This window comes from Poecilia reticulata, chromosome 1 (assembly GCF_904066995.2).
Source record: "Poecilia reticulata chromosome 1, P_reticulata-male-v2, whole genome shotgun sequence".
NCBI classification, from domain to species: Eukaryota; Metazoa; Chordata; class Actinopteri; order Cyprinodontiformes; family Poeciliidae; genus Poecilia; species Poecilia reticulata.
In genome coordinates, this window is record NC_088830.1 from 2,964,513 (window position 1) to 2,990,946 (window position 26,434).

At 37.3% G+C, this 26,434-nt stretch overlaps 1 protein-coding gene across 3 annotated transcripts; it reads left to right on the forward strand.

Moving 5' to 3' along the window:
• Positions 1-24,459, forward strand: sh2d3a (SH2 domain containing 3A). 3 transcript variants are annotated; one of them, XM_008404649.3, is made up of 20 exons: positions 1-187; positions 392-492; positions 620-737; positions 3,962-3,991; positions 4,070-4,131; positions 5,255-5,388; positions 10,564-10,603; positions 10,723-10,839; positions 12,714-12,857; positions 13,674-13,972; positions 14,312-14,397; positions 14,915-15,034; positions 15,105-15,262; positions 15,337-15,537; positions 19,191-19,352; positions 20,141-20,256; positions 20,498-20,669; positions 20,748-20,859; positions 21,301-21,486; positions 21,849-24,459. In XM_008404649.3, exons 2-20 carry the CDS (start codon positions 403-405, stop codon positions 22,040-22,042), a joined length of 2,541 nt encoding a protein of 846 aa, XP_008402871.1. In that variant the 5' UTR covers positions 1-187; positions 392-402; the 3' UTR covers positions 22,043-24,459. The 3 variants fall into 3 exon arrangements, with proteins under 3 accessions (XP_008402871.1, XP_008402880.1, XP_017161469.1); XM_008404658.3 differs by having other exon boundaries at positions 2-187; positions 21,852-24,459; XM_017305980.2 differs by lacking the exons at positions 1-187; positions 392-492; positions 620-737; ... (1 more) ...; positions 4,070-4,131; positions 5,255-5,388 and adding an exon at positions 7,598-8,037.
• Positions 24,460-26,434: the final 1,975 nt, after the last annotated feature.

Below are 26,434 nucleotides of genomic sequence, written 5' to 3' on the forward strand. Positions count from 1 at the left end.
GAGCGGGCCTCCATTGTAACCACAAAGAGAAAGTAACAGACTGTATGACAGGGATAAATTGCATGGGAGCAGTTGGAAAAGAAAGCAGGAAGAAAATACCAGAAGGAAGTAGATGAATTAGGGGGGGGCACATGTAAAGATTGCTAAACAAAAAAGCTGAGAGTGCCACTGTGAATCCTGAAAACAGGTAGGTGTTACATTCTCTTACTACTGAAAGCCAAACAGTACAAGACCTATTCCTCATGTGTCTGGTAGAACGTTTTCTGAAAGTACGATGAATCCACAATAATCCTTCATTTGTCTTTCTTAAGCACTTTTTTTGCTCAGACATGTATAGGCATGTGTGTGTTAGCATTTGCTTTGGTATGTCAACAGTTTCCTTTCTCCTCAGTTCGTACAGACATGAATAATCGTTCTATCGCCTGGTGGCTGAGACAGATTGATCTGCCCCAATACACCAAGACTCTGGAGAGTGAATATTATGGTCTGGAGGTATGTGAAGACTCAAAAGGCATCTGTTTGTGCTTGCTGGGATGCACATTTTTCTTTCTTCTGTGTTGAAATCCTCACTTCAATCTGGTGTAATCCCCTGCTGGCTCTCACTGTTGTTACTCTGCAGGGTTTGCTGTATGTAACGGATGGAGAGCTGAGGGATGCTGGTATAGAGGATGCAACACACAGAGAGACAATCCTCACTCAGCTTTCAAGAGATCGACAGAGGCTGGACCCGCTTTCTGGTCAGACACAACGAACACACACAGTGTGATATGTACACAGGGCTGGAGGAAAAACATGTTTAAAAAGATTTTCTTACTTGAAATCTATTTTTGTAACTAAAGCTAAATTATTCAAAATTTGCACCACAGCTGATTGCAAATTGTTGTAGTGTTAGTGAAAGATTACAGGGGCAGCAAATGACCCCTTTCTGTCCCTTCACTAAACTTACAAAAGAGTGATCAGCTTAATTAATGGTCATTGCGCGACTTTTAATTGACGAATCATAAACAATCCCACAATCTTTAACGAAAGAATTATTGGGAGTTTCAAAGTGCTGATTTTTCTGACTTTCTGTTTCAGCTGGCCCATAATTAAAAGATACAACAATTCTGTTTAACTGCTTTCTTAAAATGTCCTTCTCTATTATATTTCTAAAACTCTAAATTTGCCATGTTCTTTGCATTCTTAAAGATGCTGTTAAGTTACTGTAATTGTCGAGCCAGCGACTACAGAACACACTTAGTATCGGTTTGCTTGATGTAATATTACAGCGGACGTGAAGCTAAAACAAAGAATATATGACAAATAATACTAATTTAAAAAAAATCTAACTCCTACAGTGCAGATTCTAAAGGTGAAATCTTTCTGTTTTGCAAAATAAAGTCTCCGATTACTGTTGCCAAAGACTGCTTCTATGTTCTGTCATGTTACAATCATAGACTTTAAAAATTTGGGGTGTTCAGTCAGTGTGAGAGACCAAGATAAAATGGCACATTGTGAATTTAAAGGAATATGTTAAGTATTACTCTGATACTCATAAGTTAAACACAGTGCAACCAACTGACGTTATAAATGCTGTAATTAATAGTGTGTGTGTTTATTTTACTCTCAGTATCCAGCTGTTTTGTGAAGGACTTTAAGGCTCTTTAGAGAACAAAGAACATCATAAAAACTAAGAAACACAATGCACAGCACAGTAAAGATTTTCAAAGGATAAATTCAAAGTACAGTTAAAAAATATCCTATGTTTTGAACAACTTGCAGAGCATTTTCACTCCATCCATTTGGAAAAGAAATGTAAGGCAAATTAAAATCTATGAATACAGACAATAAACCAAACCAAAGTCCACACCAAATACAATTGGTAATTTTTGGCAAGACATTAGAATTACAGAGCCTCTAGATTCTGATTTTAAGTTTATTTCTAATGAAGAATGGGGGGGAAAATATGCATTTCTACTTGTGCAAAGCTGGTAGAGATCCATGCCAAATGACTTTCTGTGTTGGTTTTTATCTGTGAAGAGATATAAAAACCAGAATCTTTTCATTTCACAACATAGGACTAGGTTTTTATTTTTTGCTACATGACACAAAGTCTAAAACTAAAGTCCTTAACCTTTGATGGTGCAAAGTGCAAAATTCTCTGTAAAGCTGCTTTATGGGTCATAGTCAACTTTAAGTTGATACTATCAATTAGATCACTGCAGAAGTTGCAACTGCATCCTACAGCATATGTAGGGTGTGAGTTTAGTTTTCTGAAAAGAGCAGGCAAACAACTGAGCAGGCAGAGCAACCAGTGTCAGCTGACAACCAGGCAGGAGCAGCAATGTTACCTACAGCACTGCCTAAAGAAAGACCACGTCGGCTCAATTAGAGGTGCCACACACACATTTTCTCATCAAGATGTTTATAAGCAGACTGACCAGATGGAGGAGCAGCAGGTGTGAAGGTTTGTACAGAAGATTTGTCAAAGATTTAATATCAGTCCACAGTTTGTTTTTTTTAACTCGCACTGAAATTCCATCCCTGTCAAAATGAGTCACTTTCTCAACTTTTAATTATTTTCCATCCATCCATTTTCTTTCACCCTTGTCCCTCAGTGGGGTCGGGAGGGGTGCTGGTGCCCATCTCCAGCCAACGTTTCGGGCGAGAGGCGGGGTACACCCTGGACAGGTCGCCAATCTGTCGCAGGGCAACACAGAGACACACAGGACAAACAACCATGCACACACACACTCACACCTAGGGACAATTTGGAGAGGCCAATTAACCTGACAGTCATGTTTTTGGACTGTGGGAGGAAACCGGAGTACCCGGAGAAAACCCACGCATGCACAGGGAGAACATGCAAACTCCATGCAGAAAGACCCCAGGCCGGGAATCGAACCCAGAACCTTCTTGCTGCAAGGCAACAGCTCTACCAACTGCGCCACTGTGCAGACTGATATTGGACTGATATTAAATCTTTGGCAATTATTTTGCCAAAGTAAATAGCGCTTTAAGAGAAAAAGCACACACTGTCATATTGTGAAAGGGAGCATCTCAAATCAGTCACTTGTTTTAAGGTGATGCTGTTTTAAAACTAAAGTTGGCAAGCTATTGGGTGGTAGCACAACTGACAGCTGCTCTTAATATTCTGCACAATAAGCATTTGGCAACTAATACCACCTATAGCTAACATTTATTCCATATTTTCATTAGATAATCCAAATAAATACACTTTAGTGATGACATGTTTGTTCATATAGTCAATCAATACACTTTACAGTTATAGTAGCTGTAGAAATAGTGGTTATTTTCCTATTTCAAATAAAAGCAAGGTGATCATGTTATAACATTTTATCTGACATTCTTGTACTATTTATGTGAAATGAAAATCTCATTTAGCTCATGTTTAAATCAGAAGCTTAAAGTCAGTAATTGACAGTTTTCTCAAAATAAGCAACCAGTTCAAGGCATTCGTCAACAAATTGAGGGAGATCTTTTTAGTTTGCAACATAGTAAAACAAAACAAAAAGTAAACAGACGATGCATGAATACACATTATTTTTCCAGGACACCAATGCCTGTACATAAAACATGTAAAGATTGCTTGCTTTCATTGCAATTTTAATTTACCACAACTGAAAATCTATTTATCAGGCAGCTTGTACTCTTGAGAATTTGAAAGCTTGATGTAAAACTTTTTTCTGTACTTTTTAACTTTAAGACATGAGTCATTACTGATATTGTTTATGCTGTGCATGACAAGCTGCTTTATTAGGCCACGTTATTTGGTATTAAGATGTTTCCTTCAAAAAATTGAATCCCTCAAGGTAAACATATCAAACAATTTATATATCCTGTATATTTTAAACATCCTATACATCCAAGTTTAATTTGTAAGTGGAAAACAGATTAAACATCTACCATGGCTCAGTTTGAACACACTGTTAACTTTGTGTTTCCTTCTCTTATCTTACAGGTTCATTTCTACCAGACAGATATGACTGTGGTATGCATCTTCTCTTCTAAGAAATGTGTGTGTCTCTGGCCCAGAAACTCAAACCTTAATGGCATTTGTCCTTGTCAGATGATCGGGTTGTGAAACACAAAGTCAGTCGACAATATTCCCTGGGATCATCATCGGACCTGGTGAGGCCTTCAGTAAACCCAAAGTTAATATTTACTGAATTGTTTATATAAATCAGTCAATCAATACATAGATAAATCAATCAATAAATAGATTGTAATTTATATTACTTGCAAAACAACATAAATCATAAATTTACACAGTTTTGTCAGTTTAAATCTTTCTAATGGGGCCACTGAAAGTTCACAACAAATGTCAATGTCAACCCAAATGATCCACAAACAGAGGAAATCAAAGCAAATTAGTCATTGATTGAAGTTGTGTGGAAACAACTGGAATGACATTGGGAATATTAAAAACAAGAACAAAAAAATATAAGGAAGGGAAAGAAGGGAGCGATGGTGGTGCAGGGGGAAAACTGGGACCCATCTATGGAGTCCTCAGTACCTGATGCAGCCATCACAGGTTCGAGTCCCAACCTGTTGACTGTGGCCACATGTCTTCCTGTCAGTTCACCCTGAAATAAAGGCCACTTTAGCCAATTTTCTTTAAAAGAAAGTCAGGAAATCTGAAAACTGTCAGTATTTGGGAAACATTCCAGTTTATGTGCAGATCAATATCAAGTAGTTTTACATTAGCTGATGGCCGATGAATACCAAAGAATAAGAAAGCTTTATAAATGATGCAAATTTGGATTTCCATCCAAGGGAATAGTTCATAAGATATATTGAAGAAAATTTGAATTGGTTTAAAAAAAAAAAGTAAAACGGATAGAACTACTGATTCTTGAATCAAGTTGAAAAACAATAGAAAGAACCGAAGACAAGAGGGAATAAAAAACACTTCACAATTTGAAGACAATTTAAGCGTCAGGATGGGTCAAAATCCCACCTGAGCTACAAATGTGACTGGAATCAGTTTATTTCTTGTACTATTCCACTTCATCTTACAAAACTTAACTGATGGACTAATTTGCTTCTATTTTTAGGCAGCCTGCCTGGTTCTTGGGTTGTTACAGACATCTGGTGGAGATTTTATGTCAGTTGCCCCATTGGGGATATTTAAATAAAGAAGAACCTTTACATGGTATTTTTATTAATAAAAATGTTTAATAAATAATAATAATAATAAAAAACAATAGTACACAATGAATTTTCGTCTTGCAACTGTTTGCTGTGGAACCAGCCAAAGGATCTGTTTCGTCAGCGCGTTCTTCCCCGCCTCCATCGCACTGACAAGAAACACCGTTTGTCGGCCTCCTGCTCGCAGCTCCGCCCTCTGGACGAGGACAATGCTCTCAGTCAAGAGGGCAAACACAGGTAAGCTTACGCCTGCTGCGTTAGTCTGTTAGACCCAGGAAAATGACAGTGGCTTTAGGGGAGGGGTCTGCAAATACTGTCCTTGAGGGCCAGTACCCTGCAACTTTTACATATGCATCTGCTTCAACACACCTGTAAAATAATCAATTCATTAGCAGGACTCTGGAGAATTTGACGGCATACTGAGGAGGTGATTCAGACATTTAATGCAGGCAAATCTAAAAGTTAAAGGACACTGCCCCCTGGGACTGGAGCTGAAGAGCCCTACTTTAGGAAGCAGCTGGATAATAATTAACATGTTTGTCATAAAAGCTGGAAGACTTTGTAATCAGAAAACTAACCAACTACTGAAAATCTGAAAGCCTATGAAGAGCTGCTCAGTTTGTGAAACATTAACTATGATTTAATCATCAAAGATAAATGCATTTGTTATGAGTAACGCTATGAATTAACCATCTTAATCCCAAGACTATTTTAAAGCATTTCGATTGTAACGGTGTCTTTGATGTTTGCTTTAAAGTTCAGGCTATTATAAACTGGGAACTAACGTAATTAAATCTGCCATCGGCAGTCTAGTTCAAACAAATAAATACATAAAAGCAGTTTCAAACAAGGCAAAGTAAAAAGCCTCCACTCATCAAACTGCTGCTTAAAAATCTCAAAAGCATCTTTAATTGTTGGGTGATTAAATGGGACACATTTTCTCCAAAAGCTGTTATTTAAAACACTGGTTAATATTAGTAGAGCAGAATGAAAATATTTTAAACCACAGATAAAATATTTATTCTTTCTCTGACCCTCTATGAAAAATGTTGATGTGGAACTGACCCAACTGATCTCAGGTAGCTCTTTTGTTGGACATTGGCAGCTATTTAATTCATTTTCTGTGCATTTCTTAATCATTTCTATTCCATCTGTACGGTGGCCCTCAGGTGCAAACCACTTCAGCAAATTGAAAAACACAACAAAGTGCAATTAAAAATGACAAAAACAACAACAAATTGACCTCTGGGCCACAGTACATTTGTGTCCAGTGTGTATAGAAAATTTCATATATTTCAAGCAAAGGAAAACAAAATGACCACCACCATCAGCAGGCAAGGAGGGTGAAGTGTTTTTGCCCAAGGAATAGAACCAGCAACCCACTGACTGCGGGATGGACTCCTACCACCGTTGCCACCATCATCCCAATCATGACACAAAAGTCCAATATGGCAATATTTTGTACTCATTATCAATGAGTACAAAATGCTGAGAAATTAATAATTATCAGTTCATAGTTGCTAATATATTCTCGCAGTTCAATGTAACATTTTCTTTATATCCTTTCAGTGTCAAGAGTAAAAGAAACTCCATTCATAGAGCCGAAAGTTGAGCTGAAAACCATTTTCTGAAGGAGAAGACGGCTAAGTTAGAACCCAGACGGTCCAATCTTTTACCAACCTGGTGATGGTGGTAGATGTTCACCCTGTAATCAGTGGGTTGCTGATTTGATCCCCTGTCCTAGTGTCCTGTGGTAAGACACTTCACCCACCTTTCCTGTGTTGGTGGTCATAGGACCGATGGTGTGATATGACCTGTCAGCCTGCCCTGGGGCAGCTGTGGCTACAATCCAGTAGCTTAACATCATCACCATATGAATGAGAATGCCGGTGTGCTGTGGTGGTGCAAGTGCAAAACACAATCCACGTCTTGAGGCCTTAGTCCTCATGGCGGTAGTTGCAGGTTCGATTCCATTTGCCGCATGTCTTCCCCCTCACTCATTACCATGTTTCCTGTTGAACTATTTTCAAATAAAGGCCACTAGAGCCTAAAAATGAACGAGAATGACTTTGTTGTAAAGCATCTTTGAGGGTCCTGAACAGTGTTATACAATTCTGATTTCGCTTCATTTTGCCTCTAAGATGTTCATATTAACACCCATGCAGTGCAATTGCTTACACTAATCAGTGTAAAACACAACTTTTTTACTGACATTTTATGACCAGGTCATATTTAAAAATAAGCCTTGAGTAACCAAGGAATAAAAAGCTCAAGACAATTTTGTAGCAAGATTATTTGGAGAGCTTAGTAAAATGAGTCATTGTGTTGGTTGAGACACCAGCATCAAATACAAACATATTAGCAAACAACAAAATAATTTTATTTGTAGGCACCTTTCAAGGCTCCCATGCCACCTTACATAACACTAGAAGTGTAATCAACATTGGTGAGGAGTGGTTTTGAAGCCCGCTAACTGTTTCGGACCGTGCAGAGTGCTGTGTGCTGGTAAAAGTAGGTCATTTAAGTTGAGGGAGAAAATCAGCTGAGAAACACTGGAGTACAGCTGCTCTCCTAAAACAGACAAGAAGGAAAGATAGTCCTGCTAAACGCGACCAGGTGATGTGTAGGTATCTCAGGAATGCCTGACACAGCATGCCGTGTTTCAGCGCACAGGAGGAGGAGGAGAGAGGAAGGAGAGCTCGGTAGAACTTGTGGTAACTCGTCGACTCTGGGCAGGAAGGACAGTATCAGGGGCTCAGGGAGGGACCAGAGGAGAGAAAAGACAGAACATTACATGTAACCCCAGCTGTTGTTTGGTTGCTGTTAGCGTGGAGCACAAGCCGCGAAACATGCCCGAGGGGAGTGAGTTGTGAGGCGGCCTTACAGGTAGGAACCACCGCTTTGGTCAGAGCTACACCGCAGCCTGACACGGAATCATTTTCAGCAAATTTATTTAGTTTGTTCTTGGAGTGGTTGAGAAACATATATAGCTTCAGACATAAGCTGCTGTTTACGTTGCTTTTGCTATATAGCTTAGTCCAAAAAAGTTAGTATGCTGTTACTATGTGTTTGCTTCCTGTAACTTTCCCAGTTTTTTCATTAAATAACCTACCTGTTGCGCAATTCTACTGATACCCTTCAGGTGTATTTGGGGCCTGATTACGTTTTTTTTTTGTTTTTTTTAACAAAGATACAACACAGGTGGTCATTATAAGTGCTGCAATCAGTGACCTCACATTAGATTTCACAACGTGGTTTCCGGGCACATTTCAAAGTGTTTGTAGTGGTGGTTCTACCGTGGCCAACGCCCCTTACAACAATATGTGGAACCTTGTTGCCCCATAAAAACATTAAAACTTTAATCACATGGACTTTGTATTTACTTCAAGCTATGTTTTTTTTTTTTTAAATAACTGGAGCACTCAGCTAAATAAAGAAACATAAACAGATATTATTCGAATTAAAGTCTAATGCTTTATTTTGTAGCATGTTTTATGTTTTCTTCTATGGAAGATTAGGGGTAACACAATTAAATAAATAAATATACCTTGAAATGTATATGTATAGTCTCCCTATAATTAATTAAATGTATTATAACTTTATTGAAAAAAACAATCATTAAATATTTAAGTGTTCCACTAAGTAAGTACATATATAATAGCATTATTAAATACACTAATAAATAATTTAATATATCATGAAACTATACATAGTAAATATGAAATAACTAAATCTGCCTTTTAAAATAATTAATTCAAATAATATATTCTCATTTAATGATATATTTAAGTATCTGCTAGTGTCTTTAATTATGTAATGATGTTTAATTTTATAATACATTTATTAATTGGAAATTCACATGACTGTATTTAATTTAATACACCTCTCTACTCCTTGATGTAACAACATGCATTAATGTTTACAAGGCACAACAAGTACAGTGCCTTGGAGGTGGAGAAAAATTATGCTTCTCGAACATTTCGCGGTTTATCAGGTTTCAGACATGTTCAGCGTTTGTGTTTTGCTGGAAGGGGAATCTTTATCTTGGTCTTTTGCAGTCTCAAATAGTTTTATTTTTCCAAGATTGCCACAACTTACAACTATTTATGCAACTAGCAGGAATATTGAAACATGTAACTGCAGGTATTCAGAGTTGCTTTTTGTTTCCCAGTGTGAAGTCCAATTTTGGAGAGCACTCCAGTCAGAATGTTCTACTTCTGAGAACAATTTCAATGCAGTATTATTTTAAACTACTACATTTTTTCATAGTCATCTCATGTTATGTTTTATTGTAATATTTGAATGTGCTTTTTAATTTTTACTCATTTGTCTGACTACTTCAGACTATGATCTGAATTTGACACTATAATCAAATCAAGAATAATAAATAAAATGTTAGATGTTTAACAATATTGGCTATAAAGTAAGGCATATACATTTGTTTGAAAATTTTAAACAAATGTGACTTTGAATGGTTGGAGGGTCTGTGCAAGGATATGTTTTGCTGTTGACTGTAAAGCAGAAGAGTAATCCTAGTGAAGGCCAGATGTATGACTAATGACTTTAAAACCTGTTAGGTTAACAACTACTGAGGCTTTCTCTATATGACAATATAATAGTGAGTCTTAATGCAGTGGAATCTTATTTCTTGTGAAATAAGAATAATTGTGTGTTTTGCTACTAATTATATTGTAAAGCTTTTAGAAACAATTTGATGGTAGATCTTTGAATTTTGTACTGTCCATATTTTCCGCTCTGCCAGGGATATGAAGTGACCTAATCCACTTCCAATTTAACAGTCTGTTTCCAAGACCCAAGGCAGGAAATCAACAGGATTTTGTTCTGTTTTACTCTGTGACTTGGGGTAGCTATTGTTAGCGATGCATTTCTCTGCAATTATTTTTTCTGCAATTATTTTTACAGTGACTGAATCAATTAGAAAACAAATAATAGAGGAGCAAATAAATGGTTTATTGTTGACATTTCACAATTTTTTGTACATGCGAAAACCATTTTGGATTTTAAGGGCAACGTTAATGAGGAACCTCTAACTTTCCAGTTTAGAGCTTACATTTTTTTTACAGTACAAATGGAACACACCCAAAGGTTGAATAATTTATTTTATTAACTGAGTTTACTTTTTAAAGGGTATGTTCATGTTTTGATTTTTTGGTTGCAGTTAATCTGATCTTTATCTGATGTAAGGTTGAGGTTGAAGTGTTTACAGTGGGAGGAAGGTAAAAACTCAAGGGAGGAAGGAAGGACAAAAATGAGGCATGCTGTTAGTCTGTTGGTTTTTCTGGTACTAATGACAGATCCAGACCTTGGTCTTCTGTCCTTGGCTAGTAGGAAAATGCAGCACCATAAACTTTGTACAGTAAGCCTCCATCCTTTCCGCTTTTGTTGTTTCAGCAAGAGGAAGAGTATCAGCGCATACTTCAGCCACCTGAAGGTAAGAACAGAACTTCTCTGTGTGTCTGCCCTTTTCCCTCCTCCCTACATATTGGTCTTCAAAGCCACTTTATACAAAAGTGGATAGGTAGATATAATTTAAATTGTTTTGTTTTCTAGATGTTTGGTGGTCGGAAAGAGATGGACATTCTGAAGAAGGAGCTTGAAGAGGAACTGAAGCTGAGCACTGAGGATCTGAGGAGCCATGCCTGGTACCACGGACCACTGAGAAGAGAGGTTCACATACCGCAATATATATGCTGCACACACACAAATGAAATATTATGCTGTTAGCTTAATAACATCAATTATCAGAATCTCAAATTTGCATTAAAACTATGATATGGGTCTCTCGAAGTATTTTATCAAGTATGTAAATATTATTGACAGTTCTCAACATCCTCCTCATGAAACTAGTATACAACAACAGTCTTCAGTCAGAGGCTTCACAGACCTCTATAGCAGATCCTTCCTTTCCATAGCTATCCGCATTTACATACAAGTTTTTGAAGAAAATTGTACAATACGAGTTAAAACAACATTTAACACATAAATGTCTGCATAATAAATTATTTTGGAATACAGGAAATAAATGAAGTTACTCCTTTTTAAAAATGTGTCAATTGCAAATGACCAGCATAAAACATTCATAAAATGAGGTGGAATGAAAATTATTTATACAAACACAATTTGATTCATTGATTGATTGAAAGAAAATGATGCAGCTGGAAATTTGTCAATTTCCATTTTAGGTTTTAGGGATGAGCAATATGGACGGGAAAGTTTATCACAGTGTTTTGTGATACTCATGTGATAAATATAAAAGTGGTAAAACTATTGCAGTCATTTTGACAAACGATAAATATGTACATACAGTATACAACAAACAGAATTAAAATGCAATTTATGCATTTATTCACTAGCATTATTCAGCACACCTCTGTGTTTTTAAAAATAAACTCAATAATGCATCCAATAATGTTTTTCTAGAAAAAACTACAGTATTTCTCTTTCTTCCTGAGACTTCTGCTGTCAGTTGGTTGAGTGTTGCTGAGTGCTTGGGGATAAGGTTACGTCCTGCAACACGTCTCTGTGGGGTTTTTCTCAGGTTGCATTATCTCTGAATTCACAAACACTAAAGTGTTGTAATCACAAGCGGACATGTTGCTTAGTGCCGATATAAACAAGATGCCATATTAAGAGTTTTGATTTAATTCATAATTCATGCTTTTGTTGTAGTCCTAGTAATTCAAGCACTAAGTCCGTCTTAATGAAGTTAATGCTCATTAAGACAAACATACTTGTTCATTATAAGATGAAGTTGACTTATTAACCTAAATGTACATGCAAAGTTTAATGGCAGTTATTTGTATGAGTTATCATAAACGCTGTAAAGTCTCTGTAATCATCAAGCCAAATATCCTGTTTGCATATAAAGTGAGAAGCCATTATACTTCTATTAGGAGACAACTATTGCATTTTAAATGGTCCTTTGCAATGTTTTGTACACGCAATACTATTTTGATGATATTCATGTGATGCTGTATTCAGTAGAAGCTGATAAGACAATGTAATATTGAGCAAATGCATCCTAACATAACAGGTGTGAATTTGTCAAAACTTGTTTTATAAAAGTGTTCACATGATAGTATTATATTTTGATGCTTTGTGTTACTGGTCTTTATCATTGCTGCTGTTTTAGACTGAACTATTACAGTGTTAATATACTGGAGTTAAGCTTGAGTACAAGTTCTAAAATGGTAAACAAAATTTCTGCCCTGTCGGTGGTTAATTAGCATCTTTCTTAAATAATGTGTATTCTAGCATCAGCACGAATGTAATTCTATACAGACCCATACAATAAATTAGAATAACACTAAAAAGCCTGCTTATTTTAGTGAAATATATAGATTGATTAGGTGGATGTTTGAAAACCTTCATTTGTCATTTATGACGACAGAAATGTGAGCTTAATAAGAGTTATGTTTAATACTTGCTTAAGGATATTTCTTCCAGAAAGTACTTTTAATCTGATAAATGAGACTTATTTGGGATTATATTCTAATTTATTAAATATGACTGCATAAATTAATCTGCTGCATTTCCTCCAGGCTGCAGAGCCCCTGTTCGAGAGCGACGGGGACTTCCTGGTCCGAGACTCATCCTCCACTCCTGGAGACTACGTTCTAAGCTGTTTCTGGAAGAATGGTCCGCACCACTTTAAGATCATAAAAGTAGTTCTTCGGCCTAAAAAGGTGTGTGTATGTACTGCTATCATTCACATATCCACATGATTTATGGTTTTACTGGTTTGACAGTAAATGTTTCTGTACAGGTTTTACATTTTTCAATGTTTCCTTATTACTGGCTGGACTAAAAACTCATGTAAACATGCCACTAGTTCAATGGATTTTTCCTGTTTGTTTTTTTCCCTTTATTTACGTGGATTCGCAATAATAACACTAAGTATTAATCAAATAGAAATGACATTAATGTTTGCAATCATCATATTTGCTTTATAAATATTTTATTATAAGTCATGTTTGTAAATGCATATACATGTACAAGTACGGAGGTCACTTGAAATATTTTCTAAAAATACTGCTGCTATGGCACCAATAATTAAGACCCCAATAAGAGACCAAAAATGTGAAACAACTGTTTTGTTTCTGAATCAGGATTTCTTTACAGAATTGTTGCATTTTATTATTCAGGGTGACATAATAACTTGATACGTGTTATTAGTTAGAAATGATGGTTATAATCATAGCCATCACAGAAAAAGGAAACAAAACACCCCAAAACTCCTCAAGTCAAACCCAGAAAGTGACTCCCTTCTCTACTTGTCAATAGTTTCTGCCTCCAACCTCTCTGCAACTATTGATTGACAGTGATTTCACATAATATAATGAGAAACGCGTAATTTTTGAAGTGCTATACTTCAAAATAGATTTGAGAAATGTTAATACTGTGTTCTGGTACGGCTTCAGAACAACTGCTGGATTTCCACCTGTTTGGGCTCCTTTCTGCTTCAAAGCACTATGCTGATACACAAGTCTTCCCTGTGACAGGGTTACTCCCGGGAGCTGTTCCAGTTTGAGGAAGATCGCTTCGACAACATTCCCGCTCTGATCCGATTTTATGTGGGCGGAAATCGATCCATCTCAAAGACTTCAGGGGCAATCATCTCCCACCCGATCAATCGGACCCTTCCTCTGCGTGTGATCAGTGAGGGTCACATGGAGCTTAAAAACAGCAGCAGCAGCAGCACCATAGGCAGAGAGAGAGAAAACCAAGCTGGGAGCAGCAAAAGGCGCAGCCTGAGCTCCTCCCATCAGGACACGCTGCAGCTCATCAATCCACTGCTAAGGTTTGGGTCGAGGTTTATGAGTGTGTTACTGTACTAAATATTACATACCATAGTACATGCGGTACTGTGAAACAGTTGCAAAGCATATCTCCAATTTTTATATCTTGCTTCCAAGAAGCCAGACTTTCAATAGTGTGACTGTTTACTTTTTTAGTTTGATCAATGTTTCTACCACACTCCTCAGTATCCTGTCAAAGTCCTGTTGAAGGACTGGTTAAAGATGAGTTGGAAAAGAAGGCTTGGGATCTTGTTAGCCACATAATAAACTCAGAGAGGTTGAAAACCTTTGCACTGAATTGTGAGGTTGAAATAACAGACTCCATTCTGTATGTGTGACAGGAGTGGAAGCCAGCCTGCTAACTTGGAAAATGTTGGACGAAGGCCTTCACTTCAGTCTGCACAGTCTGACAGCAATCTACGAACTGGTACGTCGTCATGTTTTATCTTTTTTCTTTGTTTTTAAACAACTCATTCAGTGTAGTGTAGAACTGGCCACTGTTTGAAGCATTGTGATGCTGCAAATAAAAACAAAGCAGGAAACAAACCCCAGCATAATTAATAATTGGCCTTCAAGGTGAGCACAATATTTCCTCCATGGGCTGAACCACCTGCCCACTGATGCACCGGCCACCTGAAGAACACATGCAGACTTTATTAGCACAGACACAGAGCCACCCACCGGTGGCAACTTACAATATACTGGAAGAAGCATGAAGATGTCATCATTTTCTCAGATTGTTTAAACACAGTAATCTTAGTTTATGTAGTAGTAACATTCATTATTTAGCATTTTAGTGATGGAAAATAATTTCAATAAATCTACCCAAAAGCAGGAAAGGTTTAACTTGATTTAATGCCAGATGGTAAAAAACATGTATTTTTCTACAGCGTATGTAAATACTGTACCTGGTTTCCATAGTTTCGTATCATGTTCTCAATCAGGAGCTCCAGAGACAGTCCCACCAGACGACACAGACTCCGACCCCATTTCTCCTGTGTTTCGCACAGGCAGCGAACCCCTGCTGAGCCCAAGACCACATCACACGCGCCCCTCCCATCCAGGTACTAATAAACTATTTTCCCCAGGAAAATATAGTGAACCCACATGAAGCACACTCGTCTCTGCCTCCAGGTGGTGGTGCAACATTGCGAGGTTCAGATGGGCAGTTGCATCCCAGAGCTCCTCCAAAACCCCTCAGGGTCTCCACCGTCTTCTCCAATGCCTCGCCTCTTCCTTCCACAGACCCAGATGAAGACCCCTCATCGTACTACAGTGAGCTCATCATACGGGTAAAAATAATAAAATATTTTATTCCTAGCAGTAAACCCTCCACAGAGAGTATAAGGCCTGTTGTTGTGTTCAGGTCCCTCAGTCTCAGAGGAAGGGCCATGTGGACCGGCTGCGTGCGGAGGAGAAGTGGCAGAGCCGAGCTCGCCTCACAGAGACTTCCTTTGGGTTCTTGGAGGCCCAGAACAACGGGCCATCCTCACAGCTGTTGTTTCAGAAAGAGATCCAGAGGAAGGCAGCAGAGGAAGAGAGAGACTGGCATTTTGAACGACCACATGTTTGTATAAATAGCATTCGGTTTACTGTTAGGAGTATTTATATTTGCAGCTGATTTGAGTAGATTATACTCATGGACTATACTAGCTATTATTATTAGGCCCGAGCAGCTAAGCGCTGCAAAGGCCTATTGTAATCGCAGGATTTCTTATTCTTGTTGTTTTTCTTATTATTTTTCTGTCACTTTGCGGGGCTGTTTGGGGGCTTTATCATATTCAAAAACTCACCAAACTTCACCCAAAATTGTCCCCCGACAAAAATTTTCGGATTCTGGTGGAAGCCGAAGTGGGGGTGGCCAAACGGCTCTACAGCCCCCCCCAAAGTGAGTTGGGGGAAACCGTAGGTCGTAGAGATCTGAAATTTGGTATGTAGGTAGATCTCCCCAAATCAAGAAAAAAGTCTCTTGGAGGTACCCCCTAAAATGCTCAGGGAGGTGGCCATTTTGGGTCAAAGATCAAATTTTGGCCATTTTTCCATTATAATCACGTCGAACTTTAACAAACTCCTCCTAGGAACTTTGACCTATCGGCTTCAGTTTTGGTCAGGATGCAGTTAAGGGGTGTGGCATTAAAAGTGAATAAAATGGTGAGTTTTCGTACATGTTTAGGGGGCGTTCCGGGGCGCCGAAGTTGGCGTACTCGCCACAGAAAACCAACCGCCTCAACTTTCACATAGAAAGGTCAATTGGCACCAAACTTGGTATGAGGGATCCTGGTTGGATGCCTGACGATCTTATGTCGTCATAGTCTGACCTCACCTAAGCCCCGCCCCCTCAGAACAGAAAGTAACTTTTGTTTACTTGGAAAGATACATCTCTGGCTCTCTTGACCTATTCAAGATGATCTGGTGTCAGATGACTGATAACAAGTTGGTCTCACTTGCTTTAAAGCGCCAAGAGTTTCCAGTGGAGGGCGTGGCCTAATTCCTCCACAGCGCCCCCTAGAATATTTTAAATAATCAGCCCCCAGCCATGCTTTATCCCACAATTATGAAACTTGGTACACATGTGTAACTTGTCAGGACCTACAAAAATGTCTCTTGGAGCCATGGTAAAACCCAACAGGAAGTCGGCCATTTTGGATCAAAGTCACCATTTTGTCTTTTTTCATTGATGTTGTATCTGGGTGAACTCGTCCTAGAGCTTTCCAGATCCAGGCTTCAAACTCAGTCAGCACAGTCTTGAGGCATTGAGGGTCAAAAGTTAGCAAAGGAATTTTCCTATGTCAAAGCATGTGGGCGTGGCCAAGCCTCAAATCTGGCCATTCTCCATGAAACATGAAGGCTGTGGGAACTGCGCCAGAGCGTCAGCGGTGGCGAGAAGGTGGTGGTGCAGGAACCCCCACGGTGGCAAATAGGCTGGAGCGGCGCTGAGCTGCGAGGGCCTCCAACGCCGCTTGCGGCTTTAATTATTAATATTATTATCGAAAGTATTCACCCCGCTTCACTTTGTTCCACATTTTGTTACAGCACATACTTGCTTTAAGGCAGCCTTGACTGTTCATTTTCTCAAGGATAAGGATTTTCCCTTGATGAAAATGTAATATTTATTTTTCTACAATATTCTTTCAGGATTAACAATAAAAACAACAGTTTCTAGAAAAAAATATTCTGGAATATTCTAGAAAATATATTTATTTGATTATTTTCTATTTTCTAGAATATTTTTCTGGACTAACAATAAAAGCAAGTTTATAGAAAAGAAATCTGGAATGTTCTAGAAAAAAAGTAATTCTTTGATTACGTTCTAGTTTCTAGAATATATTTTCTGGAGTAACAATAAAAACAAGTCTAGAAAAAAATCTAGAAACACACGTCCTTGATTACACTCTATTTTCTAGGATATCTTTTCTTGGAAACAGAAAAAAATAAATAAAAAAAACCTAGAAAGTAATCAAAGAAACTTATTTTTTAGAAAATATTCTAGATCATTTTTCTAGAATGACTAATTTTTTTTTAAAGAAAATAATTATTTTCTTGAATATTTTCTAGAAATTCAGTTTTATTGTTAATCCAGAAAAAATAAAATAAAATAAAAAACCTAGAACGTAATCACAGAAATATATTTTCCAGAAAATATTCTAGAAATTCCAGAATTTTCACAAAAAATGTACTAGAAAAAAAATTAGAATATTTTTTCTGGACTAACAATAAAAGCAAGTTTATAGAAAAGAAATCTGGAATATTCTAGAAAAAAATAATTCTTTGATTACGTTCTAGTTTCTAGAATATATTTTCTGGAGTAACAATAAAAACAAGTCTAGAACAAAATCTAGAAACACACGTCCTTGATTACACTCTATTTTCTAGAATATCTTTTCTTGGAAACAGAAAAAAATAAATTAAAAAAACCTAGAAAGTAATCAAAGAAACTTATTTTTTAGAAAATATTCTAGATCATTTTTCTAGAATGACTAATTTTTTTTAAAGAAAATAATTATTTTCTTGAATATTTTCTAGAAACTCAGTTTTATTGTTAATCCAGAAAAAAAAATTAAATAAAAAACCTAGAACGTAATCACAGAAATATATTTTCTAGAAACTCAGTTTTATTGTTAATCCAGAAAAAAAAATTAAATAAAAAACCTAGAACGTAATCACAGAAATATATTTTCCAGGAAATATTCTAGAAATTCCAGAATTTTCACAAAAAATGTTCTAGGAAAAAAATAATGTTTCTAGAAAAATTTTCTAGAAAAATATTCTTGAAAATAGGATGTTTTCTAAAAAATTTCTAGAAATTTCAGAATCTTCTAGAAATTGTATTTATTATAATATTTATTCTTTTAAAATATTCTATTTTCTAGAATATTTTTTCTAGAAACTATTTGTTTTATTGTCAAATATTGGTTAATCCAGTTTTTCATAAGAATTTACCCTCGTACCTTAATATATTTTGTAGCAGCTTTGTTAGTAAGTATTAGGCATATCTCTACATGATTGACTCACCTACATTTGGGCATTTTCTTCTCCTTCCGTCGAGTCACAATAGATGAACACCATCAGTAAACTATTGAGGTATTTTCTGAGATGATCAATTGTGCTGATTCTGGGCTCTGGCTCTGGTTTTGCCCATCAAAGGATGCTGCTGAATTCACTCCTTTGTTATTTTGACTTTCCATGACAAAGAAAAGCCATGACCAATAATAAATCAGATTATCTTTGCTGTGCTCTACCCAGCTGAAGTCTTGCTCTCCCTCGTTCCCACAGCCTCCCGTCCCCAAAAGCATGAGGAGAGACAGTTCTTTAATTTCATTTTATACACTTCATTCTGAAAATAACAAACTTTTTCTCTGAGTTGCAGTATCCACATTCAAGAGTATTGTTGTTAGCACGATGTGGTAGAGCTTAGGTATGATCAAAAGAAGGTAGTTTATGTCAGTTTCTAACTGCTTTGGCTCTTTTGAACCAGAGGTTACTGGTCAGTTTGGATCAGGCTGAAAATTGTCTGATTCCGGTCATGAACCACTGCTTGGCACACTTCAACTTTCTACCTGCTTATGTTCAATTAAAAAGATCAGTATTCAAGTTAGGGCAGTTAAAATTAATAAATTCATTTTGTTTTAACTTCAATTTTGGAATTTTGTAGCACTTCAAGGATTACTATAAGTTCAGACCAGAGGTGTGACAGTTGTCCTCTGTCTGACTGTGCTGCAGATTGAGACGTCATCCTGTTTCCAGTTGGACCAGTTCACCTCGCTGCTCTTGCCGGATCACAACAGGCCTTTGGAGTCAAATGTTTTGCTCGCTGTCAAAGAGCTCTTCAGCCGATCAGATGCCAAAACTCTTGCTCTGCACATGCTCAGTGTTGACTGTCAGGTAGGAACTTACATTATATCGTATGATGGCAGCTGTAAACATTTCAAAGCCCTGTCCTATGTTTATGTAATGAAACTATGTTTGTCCATTTTAATCTTATATTGACTAAAAATTTGACTTCTATCTTATTTAGCAGCATTTACAGTCAGAAGTTAAAATGAACCACCAAATATAATTAGTTTTTAATTAGTTTGCCGTCATTTTAACAAATTCATCTGGATTCCTTGACTGCGACAGGTTGCACAGGACATAACTTATTGTGATTATTAAAAAAATAATTTATCTATTTTGGTTATTTGGGGTTTCTAAATTGTCTGATGAAGTTTGGAAAAGTATGTTATTAAATCATAGTACTTTCAAGGTCATCGTGTTAATGAATTGTTTTTGACCTGGCAGTTGAATGTTGCACTTTCAACTGCCAATTTGAAATAAATCTTCAAATCTCTGCTGCTTTGGCTCTTTTGAAATTTGATCTTTTTTTCCTAGAATCCTCACTTCATTTATCATTCACATGTGGTTTAAATATTAAATACACTAAAAGCTATTTTAATGTAATCATATACATTCCACCTGATTGTAGCTATCAAACTGTGCAGCCAAGTTCAATTAGTTATTCAAATTAGTTTGAAAGGTTTTCCATCTTGCACAGACTTGTCGCTATCATCTCTCTATTGTGAATTACAAACTCCTGTACAGCAAACATCTATAAAATATTCACAATGAATCAGCTAAACAAATGAAGTCTTGTTGTCCTCATTTAGAATTTAATGTGAAAACCTTTAATGCAGGTAGCACGCATTGTTGGTGTGACTGATGAGCAGAAGAGAATTATGGGAGTGAATTCGGGACTGGAGCTTGTTACTCTGCCACATGGACATCAGTTACGGCAGGACTTGCTGGAAAGGTAATTAGCAGTGATGCGTTTGGTTCTTTAAAACAGAAAATTAGCCGACACAGACAACTTCTTGGTTAGCTTCCAAATGTTTATGGTTACATTTTCTTTAAAGACACTTTATATTCTTTTCAATAGCTCTGTGAATTATACCTTGAAAACAAGTTGTACTGAAGTCTGTCTTAGTAGTTTGATGCATCTAGTTCTAGTATCCTGACAACCCCCTGCACTTCATTTCTATTTTTTTCTGTAGGCATCATCTGATAACCCTTGGCGTGGCAGTAGACATACTGGGCTGCACTGGGACGGTGAACCAGAGAGCAATGGTTCTGCACAAAGTAATCATGTTGGCTCAGGCCCTGAAAGAACATGTGTACAACCTTTTCTCCTTCTCAGCTGTTATGAAGGCCCTGGATATGACTCAGGTAGTGCAACTTGGCAAGGGGCTTAAAATCCTTAAGATTTTCTTTCACTCATCTTTGTTTATTCTCTCGTGTGTCCAGATCGTGCGGCTGGAGATGACATGGCGAGCGCTCAGGAGGAACCACACAGACAGTGCAGTTTTGTATGAGAAGAAACTCAGACCCTTCATGAACTCATTGAATGAAGGAAATGGTGAGTGTTTTGAGTGTCTGATTGTCACATCTGTATGTTCGACGTTAACAACAGTCACCATACTTTTACCAACGCAGCAACTATCTTGCTATATTTAGCCACTTTCAGACAAAAAAATTGGTATCGGCTAAAATCGGAATTGGCAGGTCAGGCTTCCTAATGTTCGTAATCAGTGATCATTACTGACCATTAGTACTGATCATTAGTTAGTGATTTGTCATCCTAGTTTGAAAATGTCATGTTTAATAACTGGGGTCAACATACAACGTAATAAGGTAATGTTATTGACCTGTTAACTGTATGATTTGACTAAATTTACTTTCTTGGGGTTCTTGAGACGAGTTATTAATAGACATCATGTTAAACTGAATTGAGTAAAATAAATACAACTTTAACCCATTTCTTTAGCTGGTGACTGATGGGGTTCATGTTTGTCTGCAGACTCTGTAGTCCAGGGTCCCATTGCTGTGCCACACCTGGTTCCTCTTCTCATGCTGATGGAGGGAGAGGACCCAGTGGAAAACAATGAGCGGGGCTGCCAGGTGCTGTCTGACCTCCTCCAATCAGCTCGCAGCGCTGCGTTACACTCCCAGGTTTACCAGAAGAATGCGCAGACCCTGCTCACAGGTTCGTCTTCATGACATGAGTATGAGAGCTGATTAATTTAAGAACTGAAACAGAAAGTAAATGTAGAGGATTTATGGTGAGAACAGTGAGAACCTGCTGCTCAGGTAACGTCTCTCAAGCACTCCTTCAAATAAACGCAGGCTGAATTTTTAAGATTTAGTCTTTGGGTTGAACTGCAAGAGTTTTGTGACTCGTAGGAAAATTGCTCATCACAACTGTCCTGTGCTATGCTACATATGAATCTGTTTATGGTTATTGATTAGGCCTTTTCAGGGCAGGATCTACATGTTGCATACTCAAAAATAAATGGTATATGATGTGAAGTGAGTTCTGTTCTCATGTCTGCTGCACCTCTTCACCAGCAGACTGGACTCCCGTCCCGGAACTGCTGGAGACTTTCCGGACAGAGTTCGCCCTGCGGTTGTTCTGGGGGCAGCAGGGCGCAGCCGCAGACAAAAAGGAGCGATACGAGAAGTTTGACAAGATCCTTTGTGTTCTTTCCGATAAACTGGAACCTGTGGAGGTCTCTCCAAAACAACCAGGCACTTTAACCTGAACCAGTTACTGCACAAGGAAGCTGGCAACTGGACTTCCTCATCAGTGGAATGCATCAGTGACCTTTGATGTCTTCAGAAATGTAGAATATTGCAGTGGTGAGATGTTAACTGCCAGAGATGAGAGACTCTGTAAAGTTTGTCAGATGACTAATTTTATCTCGAGTTTATCTGTGAGCAGACTCTCACTGTTTAAAGACTTTGAGTATTTTTTTTTTCTTTAACAGAAAAATGTTTTATCAAAAAGTTTATTATTTTAGGTTTTAATTTAGCAACTGAACCATTTTCCTACTGAGTTGTTGGTTCCATTCACCCTTAAATGATTGTTTTATGGGACTTTATTGTAAATAATGTTTTTCATTTCAGGATGCACAATTGAATAAAATGCTTTAGTTCTTATAACTACTTCTGCAAAAACATAAAAAATGTTTGTCACCTTACTTTGATACAAGGGGCACTTGTAATGTTTATTAAATATTACACAAAAAGACAACAAAGGCAACAAATGATTAAACATGATATGACTCAGTAAAGGAAATCTCTTCATAGTTCCAGTCAGGAGATGAATCTTAAATCCCTCATTCCTCCATTTGGAATGGCTTACATGCAGATACAACTTATTTATTGCACATTGGGTAACACAGTTGATGTGGATTTCAGTTATTTTTTGACAACTTGCTTGCTTTTTTAAAAAGGATTTTTGTTTACTCCCAAATGTTTCAGCCTCAAAACACAAATGGATCAACAACTAATTAAGAAATCCACATTTTTCTTCATTTTATTTTTAGGTCTTTACTTTTAAAATGCAGCATTCGGTTTTAAAAATGTAAGAAACAACCCTTTAGACATCTGAGTTTAAACTATAAATGTAAATGTGAAGTAAAAATTACATTTGAGGTATTCTTGAAGTTGAGAGTTACTCTTGCACTTTCAGCTACATTACCTTGCAAAAGTACTTTTAAACGTTTAAAAGTTTTCCATAATGTGTCATGTCACAGGCATAAACTTCAGTGCTTATTAATGGAATTCTGTGTGATTGTCAAACACATAGTGGATTATTGTGAAGTGAATAATAAATTATGAATGGTTTTCTAAAATTTCAACAAATAAGTTTTATTCAGCCACTGTTACACTGATGACCATTGAAAATCACCCAGCAGGATTACAGAGCTGAACGCTTCTGCAAGGTTCTTCAATCTGTTTTAGACTTGGAGGACGTGAATACAGAAACTAAACACTTAAGAGTGAGTAGATCATACTAAGAGGCAGATCGTTGACAATGTTTTATGCTGTTTGGTTCAGTTAATGATACCTAATTAAAACTAACATTGTTTTTCTGCAACAGCAATATGACTAACTTTAATTAATTATAAGCAGAAACTGAAAATGAAACAGTTCTTACTTGAAAGTTCAATGAAAGTAAAATATATATAATATACAATAGAAGAAACAAAAAGTGTCATTTGCATTATTAAAAAACATAACACACTCCAAATAGTTAAACATTTAAACTCTTGAGTAAAATTTACACTAATCACAAATATGTCATAAATTAGAGCAAGCATCTGTAATACTACAAAAAGTGTTAAATGTTTCAAATTGTCAAAAAAAAAAGATTTTCTGTGAGCAAAGCAAGATGTGAAGTTTTCACCTGATGAAGGTTATCATAATTCACAAACTAAGTCACAGCTCTTAGTTTACAGCACAGATAAAATGAAACTCATCAAGATCAGACTTGATGAACCAGAGATGGTCTCCTACTTTTTCCATGTTTTGACGGTAACTTTTTCATCCTTAGATGAATCTTCCATGTCCTTTTAGTCTTCAGGGTTCAATGTCCAAACCAAAGTATTTTGATCTCTCATCCTCAGAGCTCTCTACTAAATGTATTTGCCTCTTATGTTATTTCCTAACAACTTTTCAACTCCCTTCGTAACAAGAAATCCAAGGTCCCATATATAGCAAAAATTCTCTTGATTTGGTGAACAGTTAAAATGGTTTGTAAAGTCAGTTTGAAGTCGTCTCTCTGGAATCGATCTACCTCCAACCAAGTTGAGAAGCAAACTGAGAATTCTTGTATTCTTGTATCTCTTTGAACATTTATGACATCATCAATGAAAACATAGAGGTTCTCATCAACATGATGTCAAACAACCTGTGTCAGGTTCTTGTTTGTTTAAGTTGCTATGGAAACACAAGGAGTTATGTATGGGGTAAGATTATTGTCAATTAAAAATGCATGCGTAGACATCTAAATTTGTAAATGTTAGTCAACAAATTTGCATGAATTTAAGTTTTATATTTGTCCTGTTTTCCACCATACATGTAAAAATCTGAGATCTGTGGGTGTCTGACACCCTGGATGAGAAAACCAACCAAAGGAAAGAGAATGTAATAAATGACATGCAAAACCTGTTGATCAATGTATTCAAGGTTCTTTCTTTTATCATCTCATTAAATTATATATAAATTCATAGATATATATGAATAAATACAGAAAAATACAGAGCCAGAAAAGAATAGAGTGCCTTCTCCGTGTCGGGGAGGATGTCCTGCCCCAAGTGGAGGAGTTTAAGTATCTCAGGATCTTGTTTAGAAATGAGGGAAAAATGGAGCTGGTGAAGAGAGAGCTGAGTCAAAAAGCGAGGCTCTCGATTTACTGAACAATCTAATTCCTACCTTCATCTACGGTCATGAGCTTTGGGTCATGACCAAAAGAAAGAGGGCACAGATACAAGCGGCTGAAATTAATTTTCCCCATAGAGTGTCTGGGCTCTCCATTGAGATAGGGTGAGAAACTCAGATATCCAAGAGGGACTCAGAGTAGAGCAGCTGCTCCTCCACGTCGAGAGGAGCCAGTTGAGGTGGCTCGGACATCTGGTCAGGATTCCTCCTCTGCGCCTCCCTGGTAAGGTTTTCTAGGCAGGTCCCACCGGGAGGAGACCCAGGGGAAGACCCAGGACACGCTGGAGAAACGATGTTCCTCTGCTGGCCTGGGAACGCCTTGGGATTCCCCCAGAGGATCTGGAACAAGTGGCTGGAGAGAGGGAAGTCTGGGCCTCCTTACTTAGGCTGCTGCACCCATGAACTGACTCCGGATGGATAAATAAATACACACACATACGCACACACACACATGCCTGATACACATAGCACAATAGAATATAGACATAAATGTTAGCTAGCTAGTTTCACAAATTATAAAGCATACAAATTTGAGGATAGATGATAAATAAGAAACATGCTCTTTCACACACATGTACACACACACATACATGTACACACACATATAGTGGACGTTTACAAATTGTATCCATTATATATATATATATATATATATATATATATATATATATATATATATATATATATATATATATATATATATATATATATATAGCAGCAAAAATTTTTATCTTTTTTGCTGAGATTAAATTACACCCACCTGCACACTACTAAGTATGTGTCTTCTGAAGATAATTAGTTGCACCCAATCTAGGAGTCCCAGACTAGGAAACCTGTGTAACCATGTATTTATTTACAGGTCCTTCTAAAAAAATTAGCATATTGTGATAAAGTTTTTTATTTTCCATAATGTAATGATAAAAATTAAACGGTCATATATTTTAGATTCATTGCACACCAACTGAAATATTTCAGGTCTTTTATTGTTTTAATACTGATGATTTTGGCAAACAGCTCATGAAAACCCAAAATCCCTGTCTCAAAAAATTAGCATATCATGAAAAGGTTCTCTGAACGAGCAGTTAACCTGATCATCTGAATCAACAAAGTAACTCTAAACACCTGCAAAAGATTCCTCCCAGTCTGGTTCATTACTCAAAACCGTAATCATGGGTCAGACTGCTGACCTGAATGCTGTCCAGAAGGCCATCACTGACACCCTCAAGCAAGAGGGTAAGACACAGAAAGACATTTCTGAACCAATAGGCTATTAGCAGAGTGTTGTATCAAGGCACCTCAGTGGGAAGGAAAATGTGTGGCAGAAAACGCTGCACAACCAGAAGAGGTGACTCGAACCTGAGGAAGATGGTGGAGAAGGACCGATTCCAGACCTTGGGGGACTTGCAGAAGCAGTGGACTGAGTCTGGAGTAGAAACGTCCAGAGCCACCGTGCACAGGCGTGTGCAGGAAATAGGCTACAGGTGCTGCATTCCCCAGGTCAAAGGTCAAGCCACTGTTGAATCAGAAACAGCAGCAGAAGCGTCTGACCTGGGCTACAGAGAAGCAGCACTGGACTGTTGCTCAGTGGTCCAAAGTACTTTTTTCGGATGAAAGCAAATTTTGTATGTCATTCGGAAATCAAGGTGCCAGAGTCTGGAGGAAGACTGGAGAGAAGGAAATGCCAAAAGGCCAGAAGTCCAGTGTCAAGT

Excerpts from the sequence above, each read along its gene's own strand:
- sh2d3a (XM_008404649.3), top strand. The coding sequence starts at position 403 with ATGAATAATCGTTCTATCGCCTGGTGGCTGAGACAGATTGATCTGCCC. Across the intron at positions 12,858-13,673 it reads TAGTTCTTCGGCCTAAAAAG|GGTTACTCCCGGGAGCTGTT; the intron begins GTGTGTGTATGT and ends TCCCTGTGACAG. Across the intron at positions 20,257-20,497 it reads CGGCAGGACTTGCTGGAAAG|GCATCATCTGATAACCCTTG; the intron begins GTAATTAGCAGT and ends TTTTTTCTGTAG.